General features: G+C 35.4%; 3 protein-coding genes across 7 annotated transcripts; 1 reads left to right on the forward strand and 2 right to left on the reverse strand.

The window, feature by feature from the left end:
* Positions 1-5,528: 5,528 nt before the first annotated feature.
* Positions 5,529-26,016, reverse strand: LOC126775945 (N-terminal kinase-like protein). 3 transcript variants are annotated; one of them, XR_007669923.1, is made up of 15 exons: positions 25,424-26,016; positions 25,069-25,298; positions 23,601-23,777; positions 22,745-22,973; positions 21,874-22,017; positions 21,074-21,255; positions 20,133-20,361; positions 19,857-19,944; positions 19,521-19,682; positions 18,879-19,013; positions 18,622-18,746; positions 18,250-18,460; positions 15,872-17,704; positions 6,162-6,356; positions 5,529-5,767 (listed from the first exon to the last, which is right to left on the reverse strand). XR_007669923.1 is itself a non-coding variant. In XM_050498156.1 (13 exons), exons 1-13 carry the CDS (start codon positions 25,799-25,801, stop codon positions 17,553-17,555), a joined length of 2,448 nt encoding a protein of 815 aa, XP_050354113.1. In that variant the 5' UTR covers positions 25,802-26,016; the 3' UTR covers positions 14,381-17,552. The 3 variants fall into 3 exon arrangements, 1 of the variants encoding a protein (XP_050354113.1); XR_007669922.1 differs by having other exon boundaries at positions 18,873-19,013; XM_050498156.1 differs by lacking the exons at positions 5,529-5,767; positions 6,162-6,356 and having other exon boundaries at positions 14,381-17,704; positions 18,873-19,013.
* On the reverse strand, positions 8,397-9,389 carry LOC126776174 (uncharacterized). The gene is made up of 2 exons (XM_050498475.1): positions 9,346-9,389; positions 8,397-8,778 (listed from the first exon to the last, which is right to left on the reverse strand). Exons 1-2 carry the CDS (start codon positions 9,387-9,389, stop codon positions 8,397-8,399), a joined length of 426 nt encoding a protein of 141 aa, XP_050354432.1.
* On the forward strand, positions 10,871-18,837 carry LOC126776026 (probable glucosamine 6-phosphate N-acetyltransferase). 3 transcript variants are annotated; one of them, XM_050498282.1, is made up of 7 exons: positions 10,871-11,314; positions 11,418-11,634; positions 12,506-12,633; positions 12,709-12,770; positions 12,857-12,997; positions 13,106-13,162; positions 18,624-18,837. In XM_050498282.1, exons 1-6 carry the CDS (start codon positions 11,291-11,293, stop codon positions 13,122-13,124), a joined length of 591 nt encoding a protein of 196 aa, XP_050354239.1. In that variant the 5' UTR covers positions 10,871-11,290; the 3' UTR covers positions 13,125-13,162; positions 18,624-18,837. The 3 variants fall into 3 exon arrangements, with proteins under 3 accessions (XP_050354239.1, XP_050354238.1, XP_050354237.1); XM_050498281.1 differs by lacking the exon at positions 18,624-18,837 and adding an exon at positions 14,137-14,248; XM_050498280.1 differs by lacking the exon at positions 18,624-18,837 and having other exon boundaries at positions 10,875-11,314; positions 13,106-13,619.
* Positions 26,017-26,531: the final 515 nt, after the last annotated feature.

The raw sequence follows: 26,531 nt of genomic DNA on the forward strand, positions 1-26,531 counted from the left end.
CGAATAAAGACAGAGGTTTACCAGGTCCCTGTTACCAGTGAGCGCCCTCCGTCTCCAACATACCTTCGTTTGCTGCATATAACAGCACGGCAGTAGGCGCGCTTCACATATACGCGTGGGCACGTTTAACTGACGTTTGTCTAGCAAAAGCTAAACCATATTTAATATGGTTGATCACATAGATCCGAACTCAACTAACATTGGAAGAATCTAAATGTCTGACACTGACCATTTTTTAACTTTGTTTTGTTCCTACAAGCTTTCGATCATCATAATTTTTCAGAGTATCATTTAGAGGTAGCTAAAGTTTCAGCCAGTTTAACTGAACAGTTATTTGATAGCATTTTTAACGACATGATTCTATAATTTGACATAACTTTATTATTTACAAAGCAATTGAAATAAAACAAACTTTTTCAAGTTTGCCACAATATGTTATTGAAAACCGCACCCAAATTAGTAAGGCCGTTCCTAAGATTAGCTTTCACAGACGTACATAGAAAAATGTTAACAATCATCATCATGTTTTGGGTTTTATTGCGTTGAGAAAGGCCCTCGATTGTAATTTTACTCAGATACCTTCCATGTACAGACAGCGATCAATTACATTTTTTTATATGTATAAATGTGTAGCAGTATAAGTGTAGATGTATCTAAGAGAAAAAACAACGCGATTTTAACTCTTTGCCAGCATCACCCCAAAATGGTATAATTAGGAAATGTAAGTTAGTAGTAGTGGTTACTTTCGTTTTTAAAGATAAAAATTTAAGCCATCATACGTACGATTTTAAAAAGCCTTAGACTAAAATTACTTTATACACTGCTTTAGTTCGCAGTATTTTAGAATACGGTAGCACTATATGGAATCCTCACTACGATATTTACAAGAATAGGCTTGAGAGTGTACAAAAAGGTTCTTATGGCATTTATCTTATAGTCAAAATTAGTTAAAAAGCTGCCAAGTTACGAAGATAGACTCTCTCATTTTAAGCTGCTTTCTCTTTACGATAGTAGACGCGCCCTCGATAACATTTTCCTAAATAAGTTATTGAACGGAACAATCGACTGTAGTTACCTCCTTTAAAATTATGATTCGTGCTCCTAAAAAGGCCACTTGGCCATCGGTGTATACTCTCTTCGTTGAAAAACTAACTCACTCCTGTCAGGGGTGCTATTCTCCAATTAACAGGCTAATCATCGATTTTAATAATATCTACAAAATATGATTAACAATAAGAAATTGTCAAACGAAACTCTTATAATTGTTATTTCTAATGACAATTTGAATCAGTTTCGTAAAAAAATATCTTTTTTTTCCTCAAATGTATAAAAAATGTATAAAAATAATGTATAATTGTTTTTAACATCTTTTTCTTTATAAATGTACTTTTGTTTGCCTTAAATCAAATAATTAATATTCAAAAAATTTAAATGATACCGCATGATACCGCCAGGACCACGTCCCCTCGGGCCACCGCCTCCATGGTCCGGGTCTTCAGGGTGTTCAGGGCGTCGATAGTTGATCGACCCGCCCTGAACCCGAACTGAGCCTCTGAAAGACTCGGTCCCACCTCCTCGAGGTGCTGAACAAGACGGGCAGCGATAATCTTCTCGTAGAGTTTGCCCGTCTCATTCAGCAGCACAATTGGCCTGTATGCCGAGGAAGAGCTTAGTGGGCGCCTCCTTCGGCAACAGGACCAACTTTCCTTCCTTCCACAGCTTCGGAAACTGTTCACTAGAAAGACACTCGTCGACAAGTTCCCGAAGCCTCCCTCCTAGATGTTCCAGGGCGTCACGCAGAATACGCCCTGGAACCCGGTCCGGACCCGGCGCTGTTCTGGCCCTCAGTCGATCAAGGGCCATCTCCATCTCTCGCTCCATGATATTTGGTGGAGCCATATTGTCATCTGTCATGGAGCGAGGGGCCATACTTGGTGGGACGTGCTCGCTTGGGTTAGGAAATAATTCCCCAACCAGGCGCAGGAGGAGATCCGGCGGTAGCGTTTCCCTCGCACACTACGATACGGCCGCCAACACGGGTCCCTGTTCAGGCCCACCAGAAGCTCCTCCCTCGCTCTCTGCTTGGCACAACTTAGCCTGCCACGCCTGCTGCAGCTCCTTTTTCAACTGGCGATAAGCGGCCCACAGCCGTCCCTCCAAGTCCGTGTCGAGGCCGTTGTGCCTGCGACAACGGACGTATGCCCTCCGCGCCAGGTTACATGTCGCCCGCAGCTCTGCTATTTCGAGCGACCACCAGTACACCTGACGGCGCGGTACCCTCTGCCGGGTCCTCGGCATGGACGCATCGCACACCTCCTTTAGAGCACTGTGCATGCTGCCCGCCATCTCTTCGACGCTAGCGCCCTCCCTCCATCCCGCGGAAACCCACCGCTGCACGATGGCAGTCTCTTTGACCAGCTCACGATTTAGCTGGCCAAGAGACCACCTCGGAAGCGTGGTTGGCACCCTCAGTGGTCCCGCTGGCCTGCAGGAGTTGGAGATCTCAAATCGGATGTATCTATGGTCCGACAGAGTCTCCACCTCCTCCTCTACCCTCCAGTTCCTTACTCTGCGTGCTGCGACAGGAGTGGCGAACGATAGGTCCACCCTGCTGCCGCACGCAGGTGTGCACCTGCCCCCTGTTAAGTAGAGACAGGCTGGAGAGTAGGGTCCACACCTGGACGGCCCTCCCTCGCGGATTCGTGGCAGGGTTTCCCCAGGCACGTGATTTTGCGTTAAAGTCGGCGAGAACCATTGTCGGTTTCGGCGACTGCCTGGACACCGCAGCTCTGACAGAGCCAAGAAAGATTTCGAACTCCGCCAGGCAGGTTAGGGGAGAAGTACGTTCCCACAACTATGTACTCTCCCCACCCCGCCACTACGTAGCCCGAGCCCCTCTCAATGAGTGAGAGGGGGGGACCCGTTCCGCTCCGAGTGAGGATCGCCACGGTGCCATCCAAATCACCTACCCAGTGAGGTAGGGAAGGGATGAAATAGGGCTCGCAGGCCACAGCCAGGTCAATTTGCCACTCCGCCATGGACTGCAGTAGCAGGTCCTGAGCCCCGGCGCAGTGGTTGACATTCGTCTGGAGGAAGCTTAGCTTGTCTTTCATAGACCATTTTTCCTCTTGTGATCGGTGGGTTACACTCCCCTGACCCCAATACGTGCCCGAAAGGCCTACCGGCATCTGTGCATACAGCACAGCACAACTTTCCGGTGCAGGTATCTGCCTTGTGGCCTTCGACACCACACCGGTAACAAAGTCCCCCTCGTTCCGCCTTAGATGGGCAGAGCGCCTTAGTGTGACCAAGGCCCATGCATTTGAAGCAGCGCAAAGGGCCCTGCTCCAGCACGCACACCTTGGCCGAGCTCCACCCAACCAGGAGGCGACCAACTTCGGATAGCCTTTTCGCTGCTGTAATGGGGCACGTCACCCGGACCATCCCCATATAACCGGGACCACGTTGCATAACCCCACACCTAACCTCCTCTAGGGAGCAGTCCCCTGCGTGTGCTACTGCGGCCACCACCTTCTCTTTTGTGACGGAGTCATCGAGACCCGTCACCTTGAGGTCCACCCGCTTCACAGGCCGCACAACGTTGGCCACTCCATCCAGCACAGTGTGAAGCTTCACGGCTAGCTTCTTCGCCTGCTCTGTTTGTGCCTTCGGGAGTTCCAAGACCCTGGCTCCCGTTGCCGACCTTCTGACCTTGAGTCCACCGCAGATCCCTAGATCCTGGAGCTTAACTCCTTGCTCGGCCCGCTCCAGGATGTGGGCGTAAGTCACCCCTTCCCTGCGCCTCCGGCTTCAATGTGACGATTACTGCAGCCGTGCGAGCCAGCTTAGGTTTGACCACCTGTGACACCTTGGACACTGTCGGTGTGGCTGAGGCGGTGCGGTGTGATTTCTGCCGGAGTAGCAGTCTTCTTCCCCTTCTTTCCTTTTTTAACCACTGTGGACCAGGACGTCTCCTGGACCACTTGTGGCGGAATCCTTTCCGGCACAATCATAGCGCTCGATGGGGCAACGATCGAGGCCTGCGTGGTGGCTGGAGTCACCCGCTTAGGTGCCGGTGCGGGTTTCAGCGGAGGGGCCAGGTGGACCGCCTGTGCGTAGGTTGAAGCTGTATTCTGCATCACTGCAGGCCTTTTATCCGCCGCTAGAGGTGGACGAAGAATCTCTGCAGGGGGGGAGGCGCTCCTCAATCCCTGCTAGCCGAGCGTTAAGCATAACCCCGATTGACGAAATAATCGAGGCTTTGAGCTCCTCCACAACCTGCGAGTCACTTAAATTACTCGCCGACCCATTTGCTGCTGCCATCGTGGTCTTTATTTCGTTAAACTCGCGGCGATGGGCCTTCAGTTCTGACCTAAGGCCCTGTAATTCCTTACGGAGACGGCTATTGTCGGCGCGAAGCCGACGGGTTTCCTCCGCCTCGGTTCTTAAAGCCAGAGCATCCACAATGCTCTGGAGAGAAGCTGCCGATTCCTTCAACTTCTTGATGAAGCCACCTTTCAAATTGCTGGACTTCTGGGCAACCTCCAGAATAAGTGCTGCATTGCGGCCAACCTTCGCACGCAGCTCTTCCGCACCCATCTTAGAGGGATCCTCTACTTGAGCCTCTGATGAAGTAGATTCTTCAGAGTCCAGCACTATTTTAGGCAAATCCTTTTTGAATGCCCGACTTCGGAGCTAGCGCTCAAAAGCCTCCTCCTTTGCCTCGGCGGCTTTTGCCTTCAGCTCTGCCTTAGCCCGAGCGAGGCCACTACCACGCCCCTTAGACAACGTTTTGCCGCGAATAGCAGAATTGCTCTTCGCACTCAACCTCGACTCCGTCTCCGTATCGGAGTCGGAATTAAAAATTGATAGACCATAAGGCCGCTTTCGTCTAACCAAGGCATCTGACGACACCTCAGTGTCGAAAACAACAAACAAAATCGAAATCGAACGACCCAAAAAAAAAAAAAACAACCAACTATAACAAAAAACAAGGTCTATAAAGACCTAATTCAAAACAACAAAACCAATCAATACGCGAAACAAAAGTCCATACACCAAGCAAGAATGTCCATATGTGTCGCATTAGAGATAACAAAACCAGTTTTCAAAGCCAGATGTCGTTTATTCATCATTTCGAACAATCTTATCGCAGTAAGAAACACAACCTCGCTCAACGACGTCCGAAAGGCGAATCTAATTAACTATACCATGCAAATATAATAAAATGAATTGTTCAATCCATGAAAAACTCAAAAAAGAAAAATCTTCACTACAATCTACAAAGCATTTTATACAATCTTTTATTTCTTTTTCATATAGGTCTAATTTTAAAAATGACAAAGTTTATTTTGGATATCTTTGCTGGATATCTATGCTGTCTGAGCCACATTTTGTACTATATTCTTTCAGTAATCAGTAACAGCCTGTGAATGTCCCACTGCTGGGCTAAAGGCCTCCTCTCCTCTTTTTGAGGAGAAGGTTTATATATATATATATATATATATACTTTAGCTCTGAGAAAAAAATGGTTTAATATACTTTTATTACCACATAAATCAAATTCACATTGTTTACAAGATTTAGAAATTCGTAAACGTTTTGTTACGACCCAACTGCATAAATAATTTCTTTATTGTGACCCTTCATCATGTTGCTCATTTATCATAATGAGCAGAAAACCTTCTGTGGTGTTTTGTACACGTTCTTCTGACAATACAATATTTGTGCTCTTCTTGTAGATTGGAAGTTACTGACATCTGTGCCTCTGTAATTTGTTAAATAAAACATTATTTACAAAATATATATATCAATGTTTTATAAATAATAGTATTCTCAGATAATGTAATAAAGATGGACTAATAAATTGAGAAAGTAGAAATTCCGTTTTTTTATTTAATTGGAATATAATAAACACTGAAACAAGTAATCATAATTTACAAAAAAAAAACCTTTAATTTTTATCCAGACAGCGAAAATATCAACACAGAAAATCGAATTGAAGTTTCGCAAAATAAAACAAAGTATTATTGTTGCAAATTTTGTAATTTTTAATTTAAACAACTAAAGTTCCAACTGAAAAGTTAAAATTTAGACTATGTAAAATATAATTACTGTTAAAAAATATTATTAACTCAATATTAGTAGTTAAGGTAGCTTACCTTCTAAATGTATAGTTGGTCATGCAGAGACAATGAAATGTTGACCTGAAGTTTTATGCTCAGTTTTAAAATGATGATCACACACACACTTGTTCCCATAAACTCTCCATGCATCTAATTCCCTTAATTGAGAACTATCATCAGTTAACGAAGCAGCAAAGAGGCTTTTTATCTGAAATCTGCGTAGAAAGGCCCCTGAAATACAAAAATTATATTAAACATATGTATAATATTAAATAAAATTAAAAAGTGTGTATCGATGTTTGTTACTCTTGCACGCAAAAAACACTGAATAGATTTTAATGAAACTTAACAATAATGAATAATGATGAATGAGCTATGCTCATACATCAGAATAACATATAGGCTAAAATTCATACAGCTATTGATTGAATTGGCCAAAATATAACAATAAGTGTCACGTAAGTCGGAAAAAAATCTCTGCCAGCCATTTTGGCGTGCGCTGCAAAAACCGTAAGAGTTATACGAATATAATGTATGGTGAAAATGTATCTCTTGAATAATTCTACAATAAAATTCGGCGATAGCATAAATCTATCTTCATGTGTAATCCATTATCGCTAAAATAGTCAATCGAAAATACAATAAAACCTAATATTTATTTCCAAAATGCATATTTTGTATTACAAATTGATTCTTATCGAAACAAATACTTTTATCACTTCTGATATTTAAAGTAGATAAACTTTGTCTTTTACATTATGTTATTAGAACAGATATTTTAAAAGTTACGACGATGACAATGTGAGGCCGGAACAAAACAAAGTTAAAAAATGGACAGTTTCAGAGATTTAGTATTTCCATTGTAAGTTGAACTCAGATCATTTTAAATAGACGATTAATCATATTAAATAGGGTTCAGCTTATACTGTTGTACGTCGGTTAACTCGCTCATGCGAAGATATACATAGGTCTATCTTTTAAGATTAATAACTTTTTGTTTGGTAATCAACTTTGTTTTAAGATAATGCATTATTTGCAAATTAGTTTTTATAAAATATTAATTCTTATGAAAGATATCGAGATAATACCAAAAATAGACATTACTTTTTATAGTTTTGACATATTATTACAACGGGTAGTTGAGTAGTTTGTTTGAAAGTACTAATACATACATACGTATTTATTTTCTTGAATAAATACTTATATCCTACGAAAATACAACTAAAAATGTTGTATATAAACTGATATTTTATAAGTCTGCTTTTAGGGATTTTTTTAAGGTATACGCGGGTGGAACCGCGGCCACAGCTAGAAATATAATAATTCTATTTAAATAAAATACTGATATATAATACCCTTGTTTTTTTGTTAAGCTCAGTTTAATAGATTATATTTAATCTCCCTCAAGTTTAAGAAAATTAAATATGCATTTCGAATGATTAAATATTAGTAAATATAAAGAAAAAATGCGCGATCAATAATATATTTCTGTTTCTTACAATATCAATAACACCTAACGAGATTGCTTAGTGAAATATCCTTATTCAAAAATCATTATTAACTTTATAAAATCAGTATAAATATCTTACTTAAATTCTTACGCGTTTCCCCCACGGGAACTGTGGGTGAAATGGGTGGTGTATATGGAACTTGCCGAAGTCCGAACATCGGAATACCCACTAAAAAACCAGCGGTACTCTTTCCGTCGTAATGACGAGCGCCACGGGATCTGGATTTTTTGGACCATTTTGATTGCTCTTAGGAGTGCATACATCTCTGATTGGAAGACAGTGTTGTGCGGTTCAAGACGGAACGTGGAGTTTCTGGATTTCGTTCCCTGTTCCACCATGTTAGGGCAGCACCGACTTTCCCCTCAATCTTGCTGCCGTCGGTGAATATTAGGGGGCCGACTATATGGTGTTCTTCGAGGGTTTGTGGGTCCAGACTCTCTAAGCGCACGTACTCGGTTATTTTGAGTTGCGATGGGTGGGGATTCTGAAGGGGTCCCACTCTGCGCTCTATTTCTCGTCCTGGCGGTATGAGGTCCACGCAGTAGCCTTTTTTGATCTTAAACAAAGTGGCAGCCTCTTTGACGCGGAGGTCGAGGGGGAGTTGGCCTGATAGGATGAGTGCCGATGTTAGAGACACAGTCCTGTACGCCCTGCAGATCTTTTGGGGAAGCCTCTCTGCAGCGAGTCCAGCTTGTTTCTTATTGGGCTTGCGCATGCTACTGCGACGCTCTGACGGACGGCCAGTCTATGCAGGCCTCCGTCAGAGCGTCGCTGGAAGAAGGTGCGCATAGCGTCTCTTTATTTTCCCCGGTCTTCTTCGGCGGAGCAGTTCTACAGCGGCGTTCTCTTCCCGCTCCCGCTCCGTGGCCCCCTTCTGTGACATCACACTTTCACAGAAGGAGACCATCTCCGACCAGCACTCCTCGCTTCCGACCATCGCGTCGATGATACTCAGGAACGAGAGGTATCCGCAGATAACCGCCGCCAGGGAATGCCTCTGAGGCCCCCACGCGGCACACTCCTTCAGGGTGTGGTGCGCCGTGTCGAATGGCGCACCACCCTCGTGGCAGAAGGGTGATACCTCCCGCCGCGCTATCTCGTACTTACTGAAGCAGCCGTGTGCGGTAAGCAACTGCGTAAGCCTAAACGAGAGCGTGCTTAGTTTCCTTTTGACCCAGCGACTCAAGTGGGGACGTACCGCCTCCACTGTCGCCAGGTACGCCGTGGGGGACCCCAGGTCCTCCTCCTATCGGGTGATCAGGGCTTCTGGGCTAGAGCCCTGATCCGCCCGACCTCCGCCGACCTTGGACGGTCACCGCGGTCTCTCAATGAAAGTCCCACAGCTGGGTTAAGGCCTCCTCTCCTTTTTGAGAAGACATGTGGCAAAATTTCAGTGAAATTAGAGACATGCAGGTTTTCTCGCTATAAAGCGATTCTGTGGCGCTCCTCGTTAAGACGGAAATGATACCGCTGGTTTTTAGTGGGTATTCCGATGTTCGGGGCGCACTCGGCATCTTGAACACCGGCGAGCCCCAAACTGTTCCCGTGGAAATGCGTAACGCGTTTTTCCAGCGTTAAAAAAAAAGGTTTTCTCGCGATGACTACACTTATATTGCAAACTGTAACATATTACAATAAACTAAGAAAGAATCAATCGTCGAAAATCGTGAAGTACCAATTTAATTTTTTAAACTTTTCGATTTGATAACTTGTCATCGGTACTTTTCTTGTCATTAATAATGTCGTCCAACATCTTAATAACGTAGACAGAGGAACTAATAGACACAATGATGCGTAGACAGAGAAACTAATAAATGCAATAACGATTTCCTTCTCACTTACACAAGAAAGAGAACGAAAATTACGTTACAAATGGTTTAGACAAGAGATAGAATTATAAAATCTTTTGTCCCTTATCGCGTTACCAGTTTTAGTGTTTGTTTCGTTACTCAAGTAGCGAAACAAACTTGACAGTAGGTGCGTTAATTGTGTTTATTGTTCAATGTTTGCTTATTTTCATGTTAGAAAACGATTTTAATCCAGTGAGTACACAGAGAACTTATCCGTACATCACATCGAAGATTATACAATAATGCGTTGTCGTGTTATTTCATGTAAATAGTGAGAAGAAAATAGACAGCGTGTCGTCACGCGTAAGCACGGTGGTTTTAAATATATATATTTTCCCAATGATTATTATTTATGCCATAGCATGACGGAACCTTATATTGCATTAAAATTCTGAAGATTCTGAATATTTCCCAGTCAAATAATAGCCCAAGGTGCTTCGTTACAGGTAAATATGTTACTTTAATTTATTCTTTCTTCTATTTATAATTTCCTAATGAAAACATTATTTAACATTCTTCTTGAATTTATAATATCATTACATTCCGAGTCAAGAGGTTAACGTAGAAATATATGTGGCAAACATTCTTTATTAGTAATTTCATTAACTGCTTTCGATTTCAACATCTGAGGAGAATGCTAATCCAGTACCATGTAAAGATGCTAAAGTACTATTGATAACGGAAACAAAAACAAACAGTGCAACGTTTTTTGGGCATAATTGGAAAACAAATCAATATTTTAATTAAAAAAAATTATAATAAATATTAAAAAAAAGTCAAATGTAATAAACATGTTTTGTTTTAATTAAATTCTGAAAATTATTTATATCCCAAAACAGGGAATCGAGTTATTATGGAAACATTATACGCAACATTGACAAACTATCTCTGTCTCTGTTTCAATAGCGATTTCATGCCCCCTCGGTCTATTAGTTTCTCTGTCTACGCTTATAGATTACTATAGAAGTCGTTGTTAAGTTGTCAATTTCGCTCATAATGAGCGGCTCATTCTATTTATTAAGTGTGCACCCAAAGCACAGACTATAGAGATAGTCCTTCCATACTAACGATCAAGGATAACATTGTATTAGATTTTTGTCGTAAAACCAAATTCCACGCAGGACAAGAATTATCTATGGTATAATGTTAATAATTATTAATTAAATATATATTAATTTACACATCGCCCTACACAACAAGACGTAATGCGTTTCTTACAAGACAATCAAAACTTTTTACGTAAATTATTAAAAGAAACTAAGTAATTTTTTACTAAATTTATTATATTACTAAAAAAGTAGATACGTATACATGCACAACCTGAATGGAATCATAAACAATACTGTCATAAACATAATATCAACATTTTGATTTTTGACAGAAAGTGTATACTAAAAAATAAAATATGATATAGGTATTCGTAAATCTAAAACCTATCGTGAAAATTATTTTTAACTTAATTTATTAAAATACGACAAAAAAAACATTGCTGCACGTACATATTGCTAATGGATAGGGTATAGTTTATTGTCGCCTATGAAATGATAGTGTGTTAGTATATTTTGTACTTTCACTTATTTTGAGTGACCAATGGCTGTATTTCAAAAGCTTTAAATCTCGAGATACAACCAATCAATATATAAAATAGTAATGACAATGAAGTAAACTAGTTCTCCTTCGTCTGTTCTTATTTTGCCACGCCGAATTTGTCAGCGTAAACCACTGTACTTAAGCTTTTAAAGTATTGAACAAAATGAACTTAGAATAATTATTATTATTCGTTAGTGATTTGAATATAGTGACAATGGGTATGGAGAAGTATAATAAGGTATTTATTCATTCATTGATTAAATAACTGCACCTACACAAGGTATAATTTGGAATATTTCTAAAAAGAAATCAATTAAAGACTTATAAATATAAACTTTTAGGATGATAATTCCGAATACCTTTACGGACCGGAGATTCTTCAAAAGTTGGATTTCAATAAAAGTCCAGCTAAGTTTAATCCTCCAATAAGTGCTGCTCAACCAGGCGAAGAGTGGATGGTTGTTAGGCCTTTACAACGAGAAGATTATAATAAAGGTTTCTTGCAACTGCTAAGTCAACTTACAAGCACAGGAAATATTTCAAGAAAACAATTTGATGGTAAGTTCTATTCATTTCAAATTACGAAAACTATATATTCATCAATAAGTATACAATAGAAAAATAGTGATTTTTTAAACAAATATTAGATTATAAAACATATAATGATATTATATAATGTATTTTTAAAAGACAAGTATGTCACACATGCCTATTAAATTTCAGCTACAGTTATTAGCATTCTATCGAAAATCAAGTATGTTTATTACCTGTTTTTTTTTTGTTAAAAAGTCAAGGTATGCAAAGGCTGTGTGCTTTACTTGGTGGCCTTCTAAAACCTGTATAGGTAGTTTAAGTGACATTTACAACTTGCTTACTTCCTGTTAATTAAATATACATTAAACATAATTTTACTTTAATATCTAATAAATTTTATATTTTACCAGATAAGTATGGTATGAAATATTAAGTAAAAAAGTGTTTTAACCCATTAAATGCTTCTAAAAATATTTTTAACTATGCTTTTTAAGTTTAGTTACAAATTTGAACTTAATTTTTCAATACTTAAACATTAATTTCACTTATTGATAGTCTTGATTTTTGACAGTAACGCCTATCACTTTCTTTGGGTTTTCTATTAGTAAATTATGAATTTTATGAGTGCTTCATAATTTAAATATATATTTGTCATAGATCATTTAATTTGTACAATATTTTGTATGCTTTTAGTTTTTTAGGGTGCTTTTATAGAATAATGAATATTAGTACTATAATACTATAATATACTATAGTATATTAATACTATAATAAATATCAATATTAATTTTTAGAATTCAGCTTAAACAAATAATACGATTAATCATATAATAAATATGTTACATTTATAATTAAATTTGATTCTAACTCATATAAACATGCCTGTGTATTTCAGAGCGATTTACCCAGATGAAAAGTTCTGGCGGGTATTATGTAACAGTTATTGAAGACAAGCGTATATCGAAAATCATTGGTGCAGCAACTCTAACAATTGAACAAAAATTTATACATAATTGCTCTGTGGTATGTATTATTGTCTGACAAAATATTAAAAAATAATACAAATTATATAGGTAATATAAAATCATATTTTTTTAGAGAGGTCGTCTGGAAGATGTTGTTGTTAATGATACATACAGAGGCAAACAGTTGGGCAAACTGTAAGTTATTTTTAACTTTTAATTTTGTATTGTGTTTCTATAAATTTTTCATTTAAAAAAAAGGTAAATATAAATTTTTTTTACAGAATTGTAGTTACTGTGTCACTTCTAGCAGAAGAACTTGGTTGCTATAAGATGTCATTAGATTGCAAGGATAAACTTATAAAGTTCTATGAAAGTCTTGGCTACAAAATGGAGCCTGGAAACTCTAACGCTATGAACATGCGGTAAATTTTCAATTTTCTTTTATATATTTAATTATATATCAATTTTTGTTTAAATGGTTGCAACAAAAATTGAAGAAACAAATGTAATTTGTATATTTTTTTTTTCAGTTTTGAGGAGCCATCCTGACAATTAGCCGCTGGGACATCCGACCTGCGCTCTAAACTGTAAGTAGGCATGGGCAGTCGAGTGGTCATCGCAGCATCACTATCCAAACATTTTAATCATCATTACATAATTATTAGAATAGTTGAAGTAAAAATTTTTAATTTGTAATTGATTTTATTGGCGACATATTTGTGTTGTGATAACCGCTTGTTTGTTCATGCTCTTATAGTTGCAGGGTCAATTTTTGTATCCATCAAAGGCATATTTTACAATACTGGTACTATTCTATATAATACCGTAAAACCTGCATTTGATGGGGTTATTAATTGATTTTGGGTGTCTTAGCACACGATTATGATTAGCTTGTAAGATTTTTTGCTTACTGTATTATTCATATTTTTGTATCATTCATATATTTGTTAATAACACATCGCTTTGTATTGTGACTTAATTACTTAGTAGTTTCGATTACGAGTTTATATTGAGAAATATCACATTAAATGTTTTTGCATTCAATTTGTGTTTCATTTGAGTCATAACTTTTTTCCCATCTAACACATTTAAATAACAAACTAATTCATATGTTTTTATTGTTTGTTTTTGTTATATATTTAAGGTGAGTCTAAAAAAATTAACATTATACTAAGAGTATGTTTAAATGTGTAATAAATTTAATTTATTTATTAAAAATCGACAATTTGAGTGTATGATTATAAGTTGTGATCAGTTTTTCGTCGAGTTGATTATAAGGCCATATATCAATACCAGGGTTTTCCTAGACTTGAGTGATATTTGATTTTTAAATAAAATAAATGATTTTCTATTCACTTACTTGAACTCTTTAAAAATTAAGTTTACATGTTACTGTGCAAATGTGTACATTTTTATCGATATGTATATATTTCTGTGTTATACAAAGTCTATATTATTATTATAGGTGTAATGACATATAATATATATATATATATATATATATATATATATATATATATATATTGTCGTTGTAAATTAATAAATATTGTCTCCTTTGCAGGTCGTACCAACATCAAAGTGAACTTATATAATCATATATCTGTAAATGAGTTAGTTACCATAATTAATTACCTAACTTCATAATTTAGAAAGGAATAAATTAGTCATAACTCGTGTAGCATTTTAATTACATAATCACTTATATGATTTCAGATTCATAACAAAAAAAAACAGTTTATTATTTACTACATAATTAAAAAACTCGGTTAGGGAATGAATCGGTAATATAATAAAATACAAACAAATATTGAAAATTATATAATTTAATAATAAATTTTCATAAGCATTGGAAAATGTATAATTTAATTAGTATCTTTTATTGGAATAAAGATGAAAACAGCAGATATTGTTATAAATCTGCAGTCGATATGCTTGAATCGTTCACACTTGACATTCGACATGGTTTATAGATATGGAAGTAAAGTGAAAGGGCATTGGTATCTTAATAGAGATGTCAATGACAGTTCAACCGGTCGCTCAGTACTGTGATCAAAACTAAAACATACATAACCGCATAAAAGTGCTATATTATTAAGGGCCGACTCGGTTCTCGTAGTTCGTATTTCCGTATGCACCCGAATATAAATTTCCATGTCTGGTCATTACGGTGTTACAATTTCCACGTGAATTATATAGAACTGTAATTTGTTTTTTTTTTTTTTTTTATATATTTTTTAAATTTTCTTTGCAGTTAAAACCATTTTAAAAAACCATCAAAAATTAAAAAATACTATCGTTTTTTTAAATGTAACAAATACAAGTACATGAAATTTACATTACATTAAATATATAAAATATTTTATAACTCAATCTAGAAAATAGGCATATAACATATCTTTATCTATTTATTGAAAAGATATTAATCAGAAACTGTTATCACGATTCAAAGATAATAAATTTTTAATCATAAAGATAAAATATTACTGAATAATATTAGTATTGTATTTATATTTTTTACAAGATTTATTTATCACCTGTTAATATGTGCAAAATTTTGCAAACTCTTGCTGACAATACAATCAAAAAGTGCCTTAAATTCATATTTATTAAAAAAATGCCGCCAATTTTAAGTTTGATTTTTTTTCTATGAGTATACTTAACATTTTTAACATGATCTTAGAAATCTTTTGAATGATTGGGATAGCTTTTAGCTGGTTCAATATGTGATTTTATTTATATATTTTTTGTTTATGTTTTAAATAGAAAATCTAAATTTAAATAAATTTAAACTACATTTCTCTGCGTATATAACTGCAACTACATATAATTTTAAATGAATCCGGTATAATTAACAATTAATAATATAGCGAACAAAAAAAAAACAAATATGCGAATCACAGTACGTTTTAATTTCTTGAGCAACTGGTTAAGAACAGACATAATAGGAAGATAGCTCAGAGTTTGTTACAATTAAAAGTGATAGTGTATTTATCATACATGATAACGCAAAGTTCTGATATAGGATCAGATTACTTTATATGTATCCGTATTATACGTAATTATAAAATCAAATTAAATTAGATATAATAATGATTTAAATATATAAAAATAAAATATATGAATACACAAGTGTATAAAAGTGTTGTGTTGCATTTTTAAACATTTATTATTTCTTACATTACATGGTACCTTCAGCTCTCAATCTTTATAGTTTTAAGAGGTAAACGTAATTGGTTAATGGATTACGTACACAAATATATGATCAACACATAAATTATAATTATATATATACTTACATGAAATCATCTTTTTGTTGACGTTCGCAGTGTCACACTTAGCCAATCAGTACATAAAACACTGCAGTTAAAATTGAGATTAAGAACCTGCTTTAAACTTCTATTTTTTTCTCTTTCGGCGCATTTAAAAAACATCCACTTAGTAGTACAAAAGCACACGATGTTAAGTGGTCACCAGTTACCATTTACATTACATTACCATGGACGTTGGAATTGTTAGAAATAATAAGTATTTACATGCGCATACCACTGTGGAAATGTAAGTTCAAACCGAAACACATTTAACACTAAAATATTTCTACCTACCCACTTGAATTACAGATGTCATATACATTTATTTGTAACAAGGATTACCGTATTATTATAGCAAAATATTATAAAACCTGCGTTTTTATCTATTTCTATTTTTTGACATTAATTGAATGATTTGAATGAAACGTATTTTTTTGAGTTTTATTAGGTTGTAGGTTTTACTTTTATTGGTATTTGGTTAAAAAAATACTTGTCTAAGTAAATTACATTTGGTAAATAAATTCACTAACTTTAGCAATTTTGATATTGTTGATGTAATATTCTTGTGTACTACCTACCTATAAGCATATTGTATCTATATAGGACAATTTTTTCCTGAAAGCCTTATAACAGTTTTTTTTTCAGTATTTTTGTTATGTTTTTTTTTTAAGTACTATTAAAAATAAATAAAATAAAGTTTTGTATAAGTTTAAAAAAAATAATATTTTTTTTATTTATAGGCTTATAAATGCTAGGCTAAATATATTTCGGATTGAACACATAGGCACGTAATATAATAAAATTTTGTAAAATTACATTTCAAAAATGTTTGTAAGCATGCATGAAATAAACATTAAATAATTAACTGAAATAAACATTATTCTGTAAGTACTGTTAGTGAATGTTAGTGGTGTTTTTTTTTTTTTTTAATTTTTAGTCATTCCAATTTCCATTACAAATATTTTAACTGCATTTCTCATCACACATTGAATGTAATAAGTATTTTATGCTGTAAAAATATTATATATGATATTTGAATATGTTAATGTTACGAGTAAATAAGGCTAATTAAAGAATTAATCAGATATTTTCGCTTGGAATGTTATACGTAAGATCCATAGTCTCCATTTGAAATGATGCACTATGATTACAAAGACCTTATATATAATATAAATATATTTATAAGCTAGCTTTTATGGCATAGCACATATAAAAAATATATATTACTTTATTTGTCTACGGACCAGAGAGAGCAACTGGGATCCTTTGGTAATTCATTAGAATTTAAAAAAAAATACAATAAAAGCATTATTCTTTTGTATATAAAAATTCAGTCACTATTGACTGAGTTTTATATATTAAAAAATATATATTTATACTTGTAGCCTTGATCTGTGAGTAGCAAACCAACGACAGCTTCTGAATTGTAAATCAGGCGTACCTGTTAACAAATTCTACTATCGCCTATCCGTAATCAAAACGGATCGTTTATTGAATAAAGTAACCGAGCATAAGTATACTGGTTTATCAAAACCGCAAAAAGGTTATTTTTAGTATGGTTTCAAAAGTAACTTTAATACAACATTTTACATTTAAACACAGTTCTGAATATCAGTGACGTTTCATACAATCAAGTATGATAAATACATTATTCAGGATGTGGGGGTAATTAGAAAGGAGGAGGGGGTGTCGTTATCTTGGTGCCAAGTTTCATGGGTCCCTGACCACGTGCGCTTCGTCTCGCTTCCATTTCACGCTGCCTTTGTAACTTTCTCTCTTCTCGTTTACGTCTCATTTCATCCATTTTTGATGCGTTGTTTTCTGCAATCAAATCTGTATCTAGTATTATACATTTTCAAATCTTGGCTATCACCATGAGTGAGATTAGTAGCCAAGCGGTTAGATCACAAATTAAACAATTTTTTTTTAAATTTGTGTTCTAACTGCTTAAAACCAATGTTAGTTCAAAACCCGGGCGTGCTTGCCCGGATTTTGAATTGATTGAATTTTTATGTGTTTAATTTGTGTTTATAATTCATTTCATTCATGGAAAAAAAAATTGTAGGATAAAAATCTGACATATATTCTCCAACTCGCATTGGAGCAGCGTTGTGGAATACGCTTCGAAACATCAAACCAAACCAAACGCCCAGCGGTAAGCCATTAACAGGTTGCTTCTAGACAGCCTCCTATTGTCCAAAACAGACTCTTGTCCTTGACTCATGTAGATATAAAATGGCTATATTATTATACGACAATAATTGTTATGAAAAAAATTTGTCGGTTATTATAGTTGTATCTGATTTTTAAAACAACACAGTAACGTTCATAATGGGCTTATGATTAGCGGATATAACGGTTATTACCATCAGCGTTCTCCTCGATCGGCTCGAACTCGCCGTCCTCCCACCCGCCGAGGGAGTCGTTGCTGTTCTGATGCGCGGCGACTCGGTGCTCGGTCCGGTGTTCGACTCGCGGGCCGCGAACGTACGTCGCGTTCGCATTATTCACGTTGGGCTCCGTCCACTGAGCGTTGTTCCATGTCTCTGAAGGACTCGCTAGTTCCGCTTCTGCCGCCTGGAGAATATTGATTACAATCGTAAAACCAAATTGTATTAGGATTTGTAGAAATGTAAACTAAGTAGGCGATCGAAAGCATCAAGCGTGAACTCAAATTGTTATTCAACTACTGCTTTTTATAATAGCTCTTTTTAAATGATATATAACGGCCTACGTACAGGTTGCTCCTGCAGCGTCCCCCACTCCTCGTTGTCCCAGTCGTCCTCACAGAGCGCGGCGAGACCTGGCGTGGCCTGCGCACTGCCGCTACTCGGCGGGGATTTGGCGCTAGCGGCTGTTGTACCTGAAAAGAATACATAAAAATCAATAAAGACCGCATAACTCGGTAGATGTGAATATGATATTTAAAATGAATATATATTTTTTAATCTAAATGCATTTGTATTTAATCTATTATAGACTGATATACCCGCACTGGAATCGATTTCTCCCCAGGCCGTCATGTCCCAGTGTTCGGGATCGTAGTCCGAGGCGGACTCGCTGTGTTCGAGTGACGTCATCGATGTCACAGACGAGGTCGTAGTTGACATACTGCTTGATGACGGTTGTTCTAGAATTAAAAAAAAAATACAAAATAAGTTCTAAAATTTGAAAAAAATTATACTTATAATATCTTACACGTCTGAATATTGCAACTTTAAATAAACATCTTATATTTAACTATTTAAGTAATGTACAGTAACAGCCTGTTAATGTCCCACTGCTGGGCTAAGGCCTCCTCTCCCTTTTGAGGAGAAGGTTTGGAGCTCATTCCACCACGCTGCTCCAATGCGGATTGGTAGAACACACATGTGGCAGAATTTCAATGAAATTAGACACATGCAGGTTTCCTCACGATGTTTTCCTTAACCGTCAAGCATGAGATGAATTATAATCACAAATTAAGCACATGAAAATTCAGCGGTGCTTGCCCGGGTTTGAACCCACGATCGTCGGTTAAGATTCACGCGTTCTCACCACTAGGCCATCTCGGCTTCAAGTAATGTACGTTGTGCAATAATTAATGTTCGTGTCGGAGTGCGAGCGGCAACTTGGCCGTCGTCGGCGTGTGACGTACCGAGCGAGCCCGGCTTGGACAGCACGGACTTGGGCGCGTGTTGTACGCGCGCGGTGTCGGAGTGCGAGCGGTAGAACTTGGCGGTGACGGCGGTCACGGCCCAGCCCGCCCACGTCGCCGCTGCGTTGCTGAGGGACGGTGTCGCGGTGTGGACGTCTGCTTCTGCAATACATTAATTTATTACTAAATTACGTCTCTTTTAAAGATTAATTCTGGTCAATAAGGAACGCTGCACTGAAATAACTTTGTTGATTACATAAAAGTTTATGTTTATGATTTTTTTTCTCTAAGATTTTGTTTATTATTTCTCTACAATAGACTAACTATTCAACTAACCCATTCCTTCTTTTAGACTTGGATCCTCCGATACTTTCTCCAATTTACCGAGGAAACCTTTTATCGTTCTGAATGCTGCATCACGAACCTGAAAATAAGCAATTAGTTAATAGCCATTCACATAATATACTATAATACTATTCTCCAATTACTGAAACCCAGATTATAGTTAAAAAAACTACTTATATGTCTTTAATCTGAATGGCGATTGATCGGTGCCAGTCGATGACGCAATTGGCGACCAGTAAGCGTTCAGGTAAATTGAATGAGTCTTGCCTGTTTTTCTGGATCAGCTGTCAACGGGCAAAGCGCAGGAAGCACCCGATTCGCAACTTCAGATAACAGGAAGTACTGTTGTGTGGCCGCTAGAGCTAAAACGCCAGCTTGCCTCGCTGGCGGGAAGGCATCTCGGGTGGCCCTTACGAACGCTGACACTAGAACTTTCTGACGTATTTGCGGATGTAAGTGAGCAGCAATTTTTCCTAGGCATACAGTTGTGTTCGTTCTGAAAAAAATATATATTGCTTTTATATATATTATCCTTACATAGATGATAGTAGTAATGATAGTGGATACATCACCGGCAATATTTGGCAGTGATTAATGAAATTCCTTAATTAATTTCATGTATAATAGGCCAAGCCCCCAGAAAATCCGGTACCCTACCCAAAAACAGGGTCGGATATAATTAAATCTAAATTATAGAGTGAGTTTTCGCGTCATCATGGCGTAGAGACAAATGTAATTATAATCGACGACGATGTAAAAAAGAAAATATATATATATATATATATCAATTTATAGCTTTACTGGTGGTAGAGCTTTGTGCAATCTCGTCTGGGTAGGTACCACCCACTCATCAGATATTTTACCGCAAAACACCATACTTGGACACACCATATTGTTGTGTTCCGGTTTGAAGGGTGAGTGAGCCAGTGGAATTACTGGCACAAGGGGCCTAGCGTCTTAGTTCCCAAGGTTGGTGGCGCACTTACCATCAGGTGGCCCATATGCTCGTCCGCCTTCCCATTCAATAAAAAAAGGCAATTTTTCTTGGTTTTTCGAGATCCTCCGATGACTAAAAATTTATCTATGCTAATGTATATAGGAATCAATTCAAGTGTTTACAGATTTATTCTTGACAGAAGAAGTCTGCATTAAAATAGAAACTCTGTTTTAAATGTAATCTATTATGAATAATATGGTGGTAACCTCACCTAATTCCTCCTTGGTCGTCTTTAGATTGCAGCCTAGCAAAATGTCTGAGCACCTCCACGTTTAAGTTGTTATAGTTTAATTTCGGTGCTAAATGAACTATTGACTTAACAGTCTGTTCTCTAATGATTGCATTTGTGTCCAAAAACCCGTGCACTACTTGAGGAAATATTTGGTCATTTACCTGTCAAAAACAAAACACAGATAGAAAAAAAATTAACTACAGGAATAAAAACATAAACATAAAAAAATATAATTCTTTAAAGATGCCCCAGTGGTAAGAAAAGCCGAGATGGCCCAGTGGTAAGAACGCGTAAATCTAAACCGATGATCGTGGGTTCAAACCCGGGCAAGCACCATTGAATTTTCATGTGCTTAATTTGTGATTATAATTCATCTCGTGCTTTACGGTGAAGAAAACATCGTGAGGAAACCTGCATGTGTATAATTTCACTGAAATTCTGCCACATGTGTATTCCACCAATCCGCACTGGAGCAGCGTGGTAGATAAGCTCTAAACCTTCTCCTCAAAATGTAGAGGAGGCCTTAGCCCAGCAGTGGGACATTTACAGGTTGTTACGGAAAGAATATTCAATAATTTTCATTTGAAATAGCATATAACCATAAGTCGAATCTCAACGTTTCACGGTTGAGTCAAGTAAGTAAGTATATCACTTGTGGCTTTTGATAATTTTCACTTAAAGCATTTTTTAATATTGATTATTAAAAATTTAATCCAAAGCAATTTTCTTTTCTAGAGATTTTATATCTATTAAAATAGATTTAGTATTAATTTACTCACGGTAGAATTTTGTAGGTGCATAATAAACTGGTCCAGCTGTTGCAGCAGTCGCGACCTCGTGGTTCGATCGTTGGATACGAACAACTTCACCACGCATGGAACTATTTGTTTTTGATAATCCGCATCATCTAATAGTTTTCCTAACTGTAATATTTTATTAAAATTACGATTAAACTATTAAAAATTACTAATATTGTCTTGAATTACACACATTAAACAAACTCTTGAATATACTGTATATTCAACCGTTTAGACCAAAACATCTATATTGTGAAGTACAAGTAAAAAAAACGGACGAACTACAAAATTCTTACACACGGAGTGTTCTGAATCGACTAAAATTACAAATTATATGAAAACCATACAGTGATGATGTATATGTTGCCCTTTTTTTTCGTATTATACGTCTTATGTGAAATAAACAAAAGTATATTTTTTTATACACGAATATATTATCTATGGACTTATGTGTAAGCGACTTTGTACCTTAAAACATCACTAGTTGCTACTATTGGTTTTTACGACGAATATGAGTGGTCCCTTTGACACCGTTATAAAAGATTTTGATTGTAATATTATAATAATGATATTTCATTATAATAAAATGTCTTCTTGACTTCGAATAACGATCACAACAAACAAACTTTAAAACTAACTATCACCATTTAGATATTAAAGTGGCTGTGCCTGAAACCAAGCTTTTTTATTGACAAAAACCTAACAAGCAGATTAAACACTATCCGATAGACAAGATGAGGCTGTTAAAAAAATATATTATTAAATCTATAAACAAATATATTTTTTGAATTGGATAAACTTGCCTGTAAAAACAGTTAATAATAATTATATAATAATTATTTGTGAAATATACCTTAAACATAGGAGCCAATACCGCAGAACCGGCGTCACCGTAATGGAATGCTGTGAGCAATTGCGGTAGTATTTTGTGAACGCAGACAGGTTCGGGGAAGCTGTCCAAATAGCTGCTAAGTGTTGAGAAGAATTTTCCCTTCTCAACTTTGTCCTTGATTTGAATCTCTTCTAGGAAAAGCATAGTGTCAATGAGATCATTCTTAAAATATCCACCCATTTTTCGACATCTGTAAATGTTAATTACTTCAAATAACACCCAAACTAAATCGATCAAATAAACAATGCTCGTAAAATTATAAAAATATATGCAGTTTGTTATTGTTTGTTTTCGATGATAACATCATTTACTATACAAGAAAATGGTATGATGTAAATTGATTTCAGCATAGTCTTACGTATTATATTCGGGTTTGAATCACTCATTAATTTTACTATTTCAAAAAAATATTCAATAATAATCAGCATTGCTGTGTTCTGTGGGAAGTTTGAGAGGAGCTCGGTTAATTAAAACACGAGTGATATTACAACTTTTTTCACATGGTTGTATACAAGACGGTGGTATTGCCAGTGTCACTTATCAATAAATAAAAATAAATACATAATATTACAAAATGACATGGCTGTCATGTAGATCCCCCCCCCTCTTTGGGATAAACCTGAATTATGAACAAAAAGATCAACATGCTACACATTCTTAGAAAGTTTAAAATATACATCTAGTATTAAATCGAGTTAATTCTTATTCTATATAATATGCATGCATATTTAATTACTTATAATATATTGTAATATGTATACATTTTGTTTTTTGTTAATGTGACATTTCCAATTGGTAAACCAAGAACTTATTGTACCTTGTAATGATATCGGCAGGATTCGGTCTTGAAGCAGGATTTGCACTGACTAATTCACAATATAAAGTACATAGCTGCTTTGGTATCTTATCGACAGTTTTAAGGGCTGGTTGGTTTGTCAATGGTCCATTGAATGCTTCCCATATTAAGCAGCCAAGGCCCCACATGTCTGTTGAGCTGCAAAAAGGTATTAATATTTAGTATTTGGTAACTTAAACAATTAAACTTAAAAAGTTTCAATGTTGTCAAGTTGCTTGTGTGGATAAAGCACACAATGGTTATTAATTTAAGACCTAATAAATATGTGGTGGCTATAATTCAGTTTTACTTCATTAATTTTATAAAAAAAAAGCTCAGTTATGAAGATTGTAATAGGTACCATAGACATTCTTATTGTGAAATTTTTTGAGGAATCATAGACAACGATTGTAAAGCAAAACTGATTCATTCATAAAAATGATAAATGGACCAGTTATCAACTTCAATTTATCTTCAATCATATCAAGCTTTTCTAAATGAGGTCATGACAAAAAATGTAACGAGCTTGTTGAAGCAATGTTTATTGAACAAATTACATTTGATTGTTGAAACTAAATTGGATATATAATGTTCATCTATACATACTACAACTAATAGAATATCATGTATGTATGTGCACACCAATATAGAGATCATTAAAAAAAATTGGGGACGATTCTCAAGATAGAAAAATGACTCTAGTTTCTTGTTACAAAATATTCTATTGCTATTGTAATGTAAATTTATATTGAATATCAAAATAGCTTGGTTTTTAATGTACTGGAAGCAAGTATGGAGTAATACATGTATAAGAAAAACGTATGCTTTGTTAAGGCCATCTAATCTCAGAAAATCTTTGGTATAATATGAGAGAGAATATATAAGTGCCATAGAAAAAAGGAAAATGAACAATTGTAAAACTTACATACTGTTTAATTATATTACCTGCGCAACCAAACTTCGCTCAGTTCTAATAATTTATTGCAAAAGCGTATTTTTGTGAAAAATATAGATAAACTTGAATAGCAAAACTATATCTAAATACAAATTTGAATCAAATCATTAAAGCTTTTTCCACACACACACACACACACACACACACACACACACACATACATTAAATTAGAAATGAACAATTAGGTGTTCAAAAGAACATTCAAAAATAATATTTATTGTTAAAAAAAATCCTAAAACCTAATCACTCAAAAAAAAAATCCATCAAAATTGGCCCAGCCTTATAGTAAAAGGTCAGACACATAAAGAAGAATATATATAAAGATGTATACTTGATTAATGTCGACAAATCAGATCATTTTAAAATATTAGTAAGCACAACCATACTTACTATCAATGTTTTGTTGGTAAACAATAAATTCTTTTACTTTGTCACACTATACAACTATATTTGTTCTTTACTAAATTTTTTTTAGTTTTGTCATTTCACACTTACCATTTTGTTACAGATTTCAATTTAGTTGGATCTTTTTTCTCTGGTGGATCATAGATCTCTAGTTTTGGTAGTATTTTTATGGGTAAAGGACTTGAATTATCCTGCCCATGAGCTGAGAGGAATTCAAATCCGCCAAGCTTCCATTCACCCGCAAGTGTCACAAACACTGAGTACAAACACACATTGTTGTGTTTCATGTTTCCATCATTATTAAAAAATGATAATGCTCTCTAAAAATATTTAATTGCATTACAAAATTGTGATAATGTGTTACCAGTGTAATAAACCAATAAAAAATGAAAAAATTGACTTTTATAAGATCATCAAAAATATTTTAAAATTCTATACTACTCACAGTAATTTGGAATATACCCCAAGCGAGGAATAAGTCTCGCTGCAGACCCTCCAGTTTCATATTTTCTAAGTTAGTAGCTAAAGGTTCTACATATTCTGTAGCTACATATAAAAATTTTTCAGTTTCACAGCTATCTAAATAATGTAAAAGGCTTGGATGTCTCATAGTCTTTAGTTTCTTCAAGGAGGCTTTTGCTACATCGAATTGAGTTTCAGAATTTTTATTAACATCGAATAAAAATATTGATACTTCATCTTGCGTGCCCCTTTTTTTGCCTTTGTGTAATGTCCACACACTCCTGTCCTCTAGGCCACGCACAGGATCACCCACTTCGTAAGGAAAGTCCTTAGTGGGATCTCGCGAGAAAAACGACCACATATTGAACAATACTATCTACTGACTATTTACAAATCACGTTCATATTTTCAGTAACAATCACAATGGTACACGTATTCTCATAATACAAAAACTCTTAAATTTGTTTAATATTATACAATACTGTACAAATTGTTTATCAAGATAAGATCAAGAAAACTATATCATAATTGTTAATTAATTATGTTTATAGAATAATTATTCTTTAAAAATATGACGGCAAAACGAATACGGTGTAATAACTAATAAGTGAGTGACATATCACATTAAGTATTGCCAGATGTGTTATCATGTATATATAATGCACATGTAAATTGTATTGAAATAAATGATTTATAAAGTATTTTCTTTTTATGTGTATAATATCATTAATTGATATTTATTATTAGTGAATAATAAGTGAATGATTATGTGTATTTATTTTTCATTATGTGTATTCATTTATCTCATTTTTCTTAATAAGATAATTAAAAATTGAAGTTGGCAATAATCGACTTTACTATTAAACAAACGACTGCTGAGTGATCAAAATCAAACAGTTAATTAAATATTTGTTTTTACTTGATTGTCAAAAATCTATCACAGGCTAATAATAATAGTTAATAACAGTAAATAAAGAACATTTAAAAAAACTAATTGAGAATCAGAAACGAAGTAATAATTTTTTTTCTCATTATCAATTCATATCTTTATTTATGTTTGTATCAAATTTTAGTTAAAACAAGTTTTTTAA

This window comes from Nymphalis io, chromosome 19, assembly GCF_905147045.1.
Source record: "Nymphalis io chromosome 19, ilAglIoxx1.1, whole genome shotgun sequence".
Taxonomy (NCBI): Eukaryota; Metazoa; Arthropoda; class Insecta; order Lepidoptera; family Nymphalidae; genus Nymphalis; species Nymphalis io.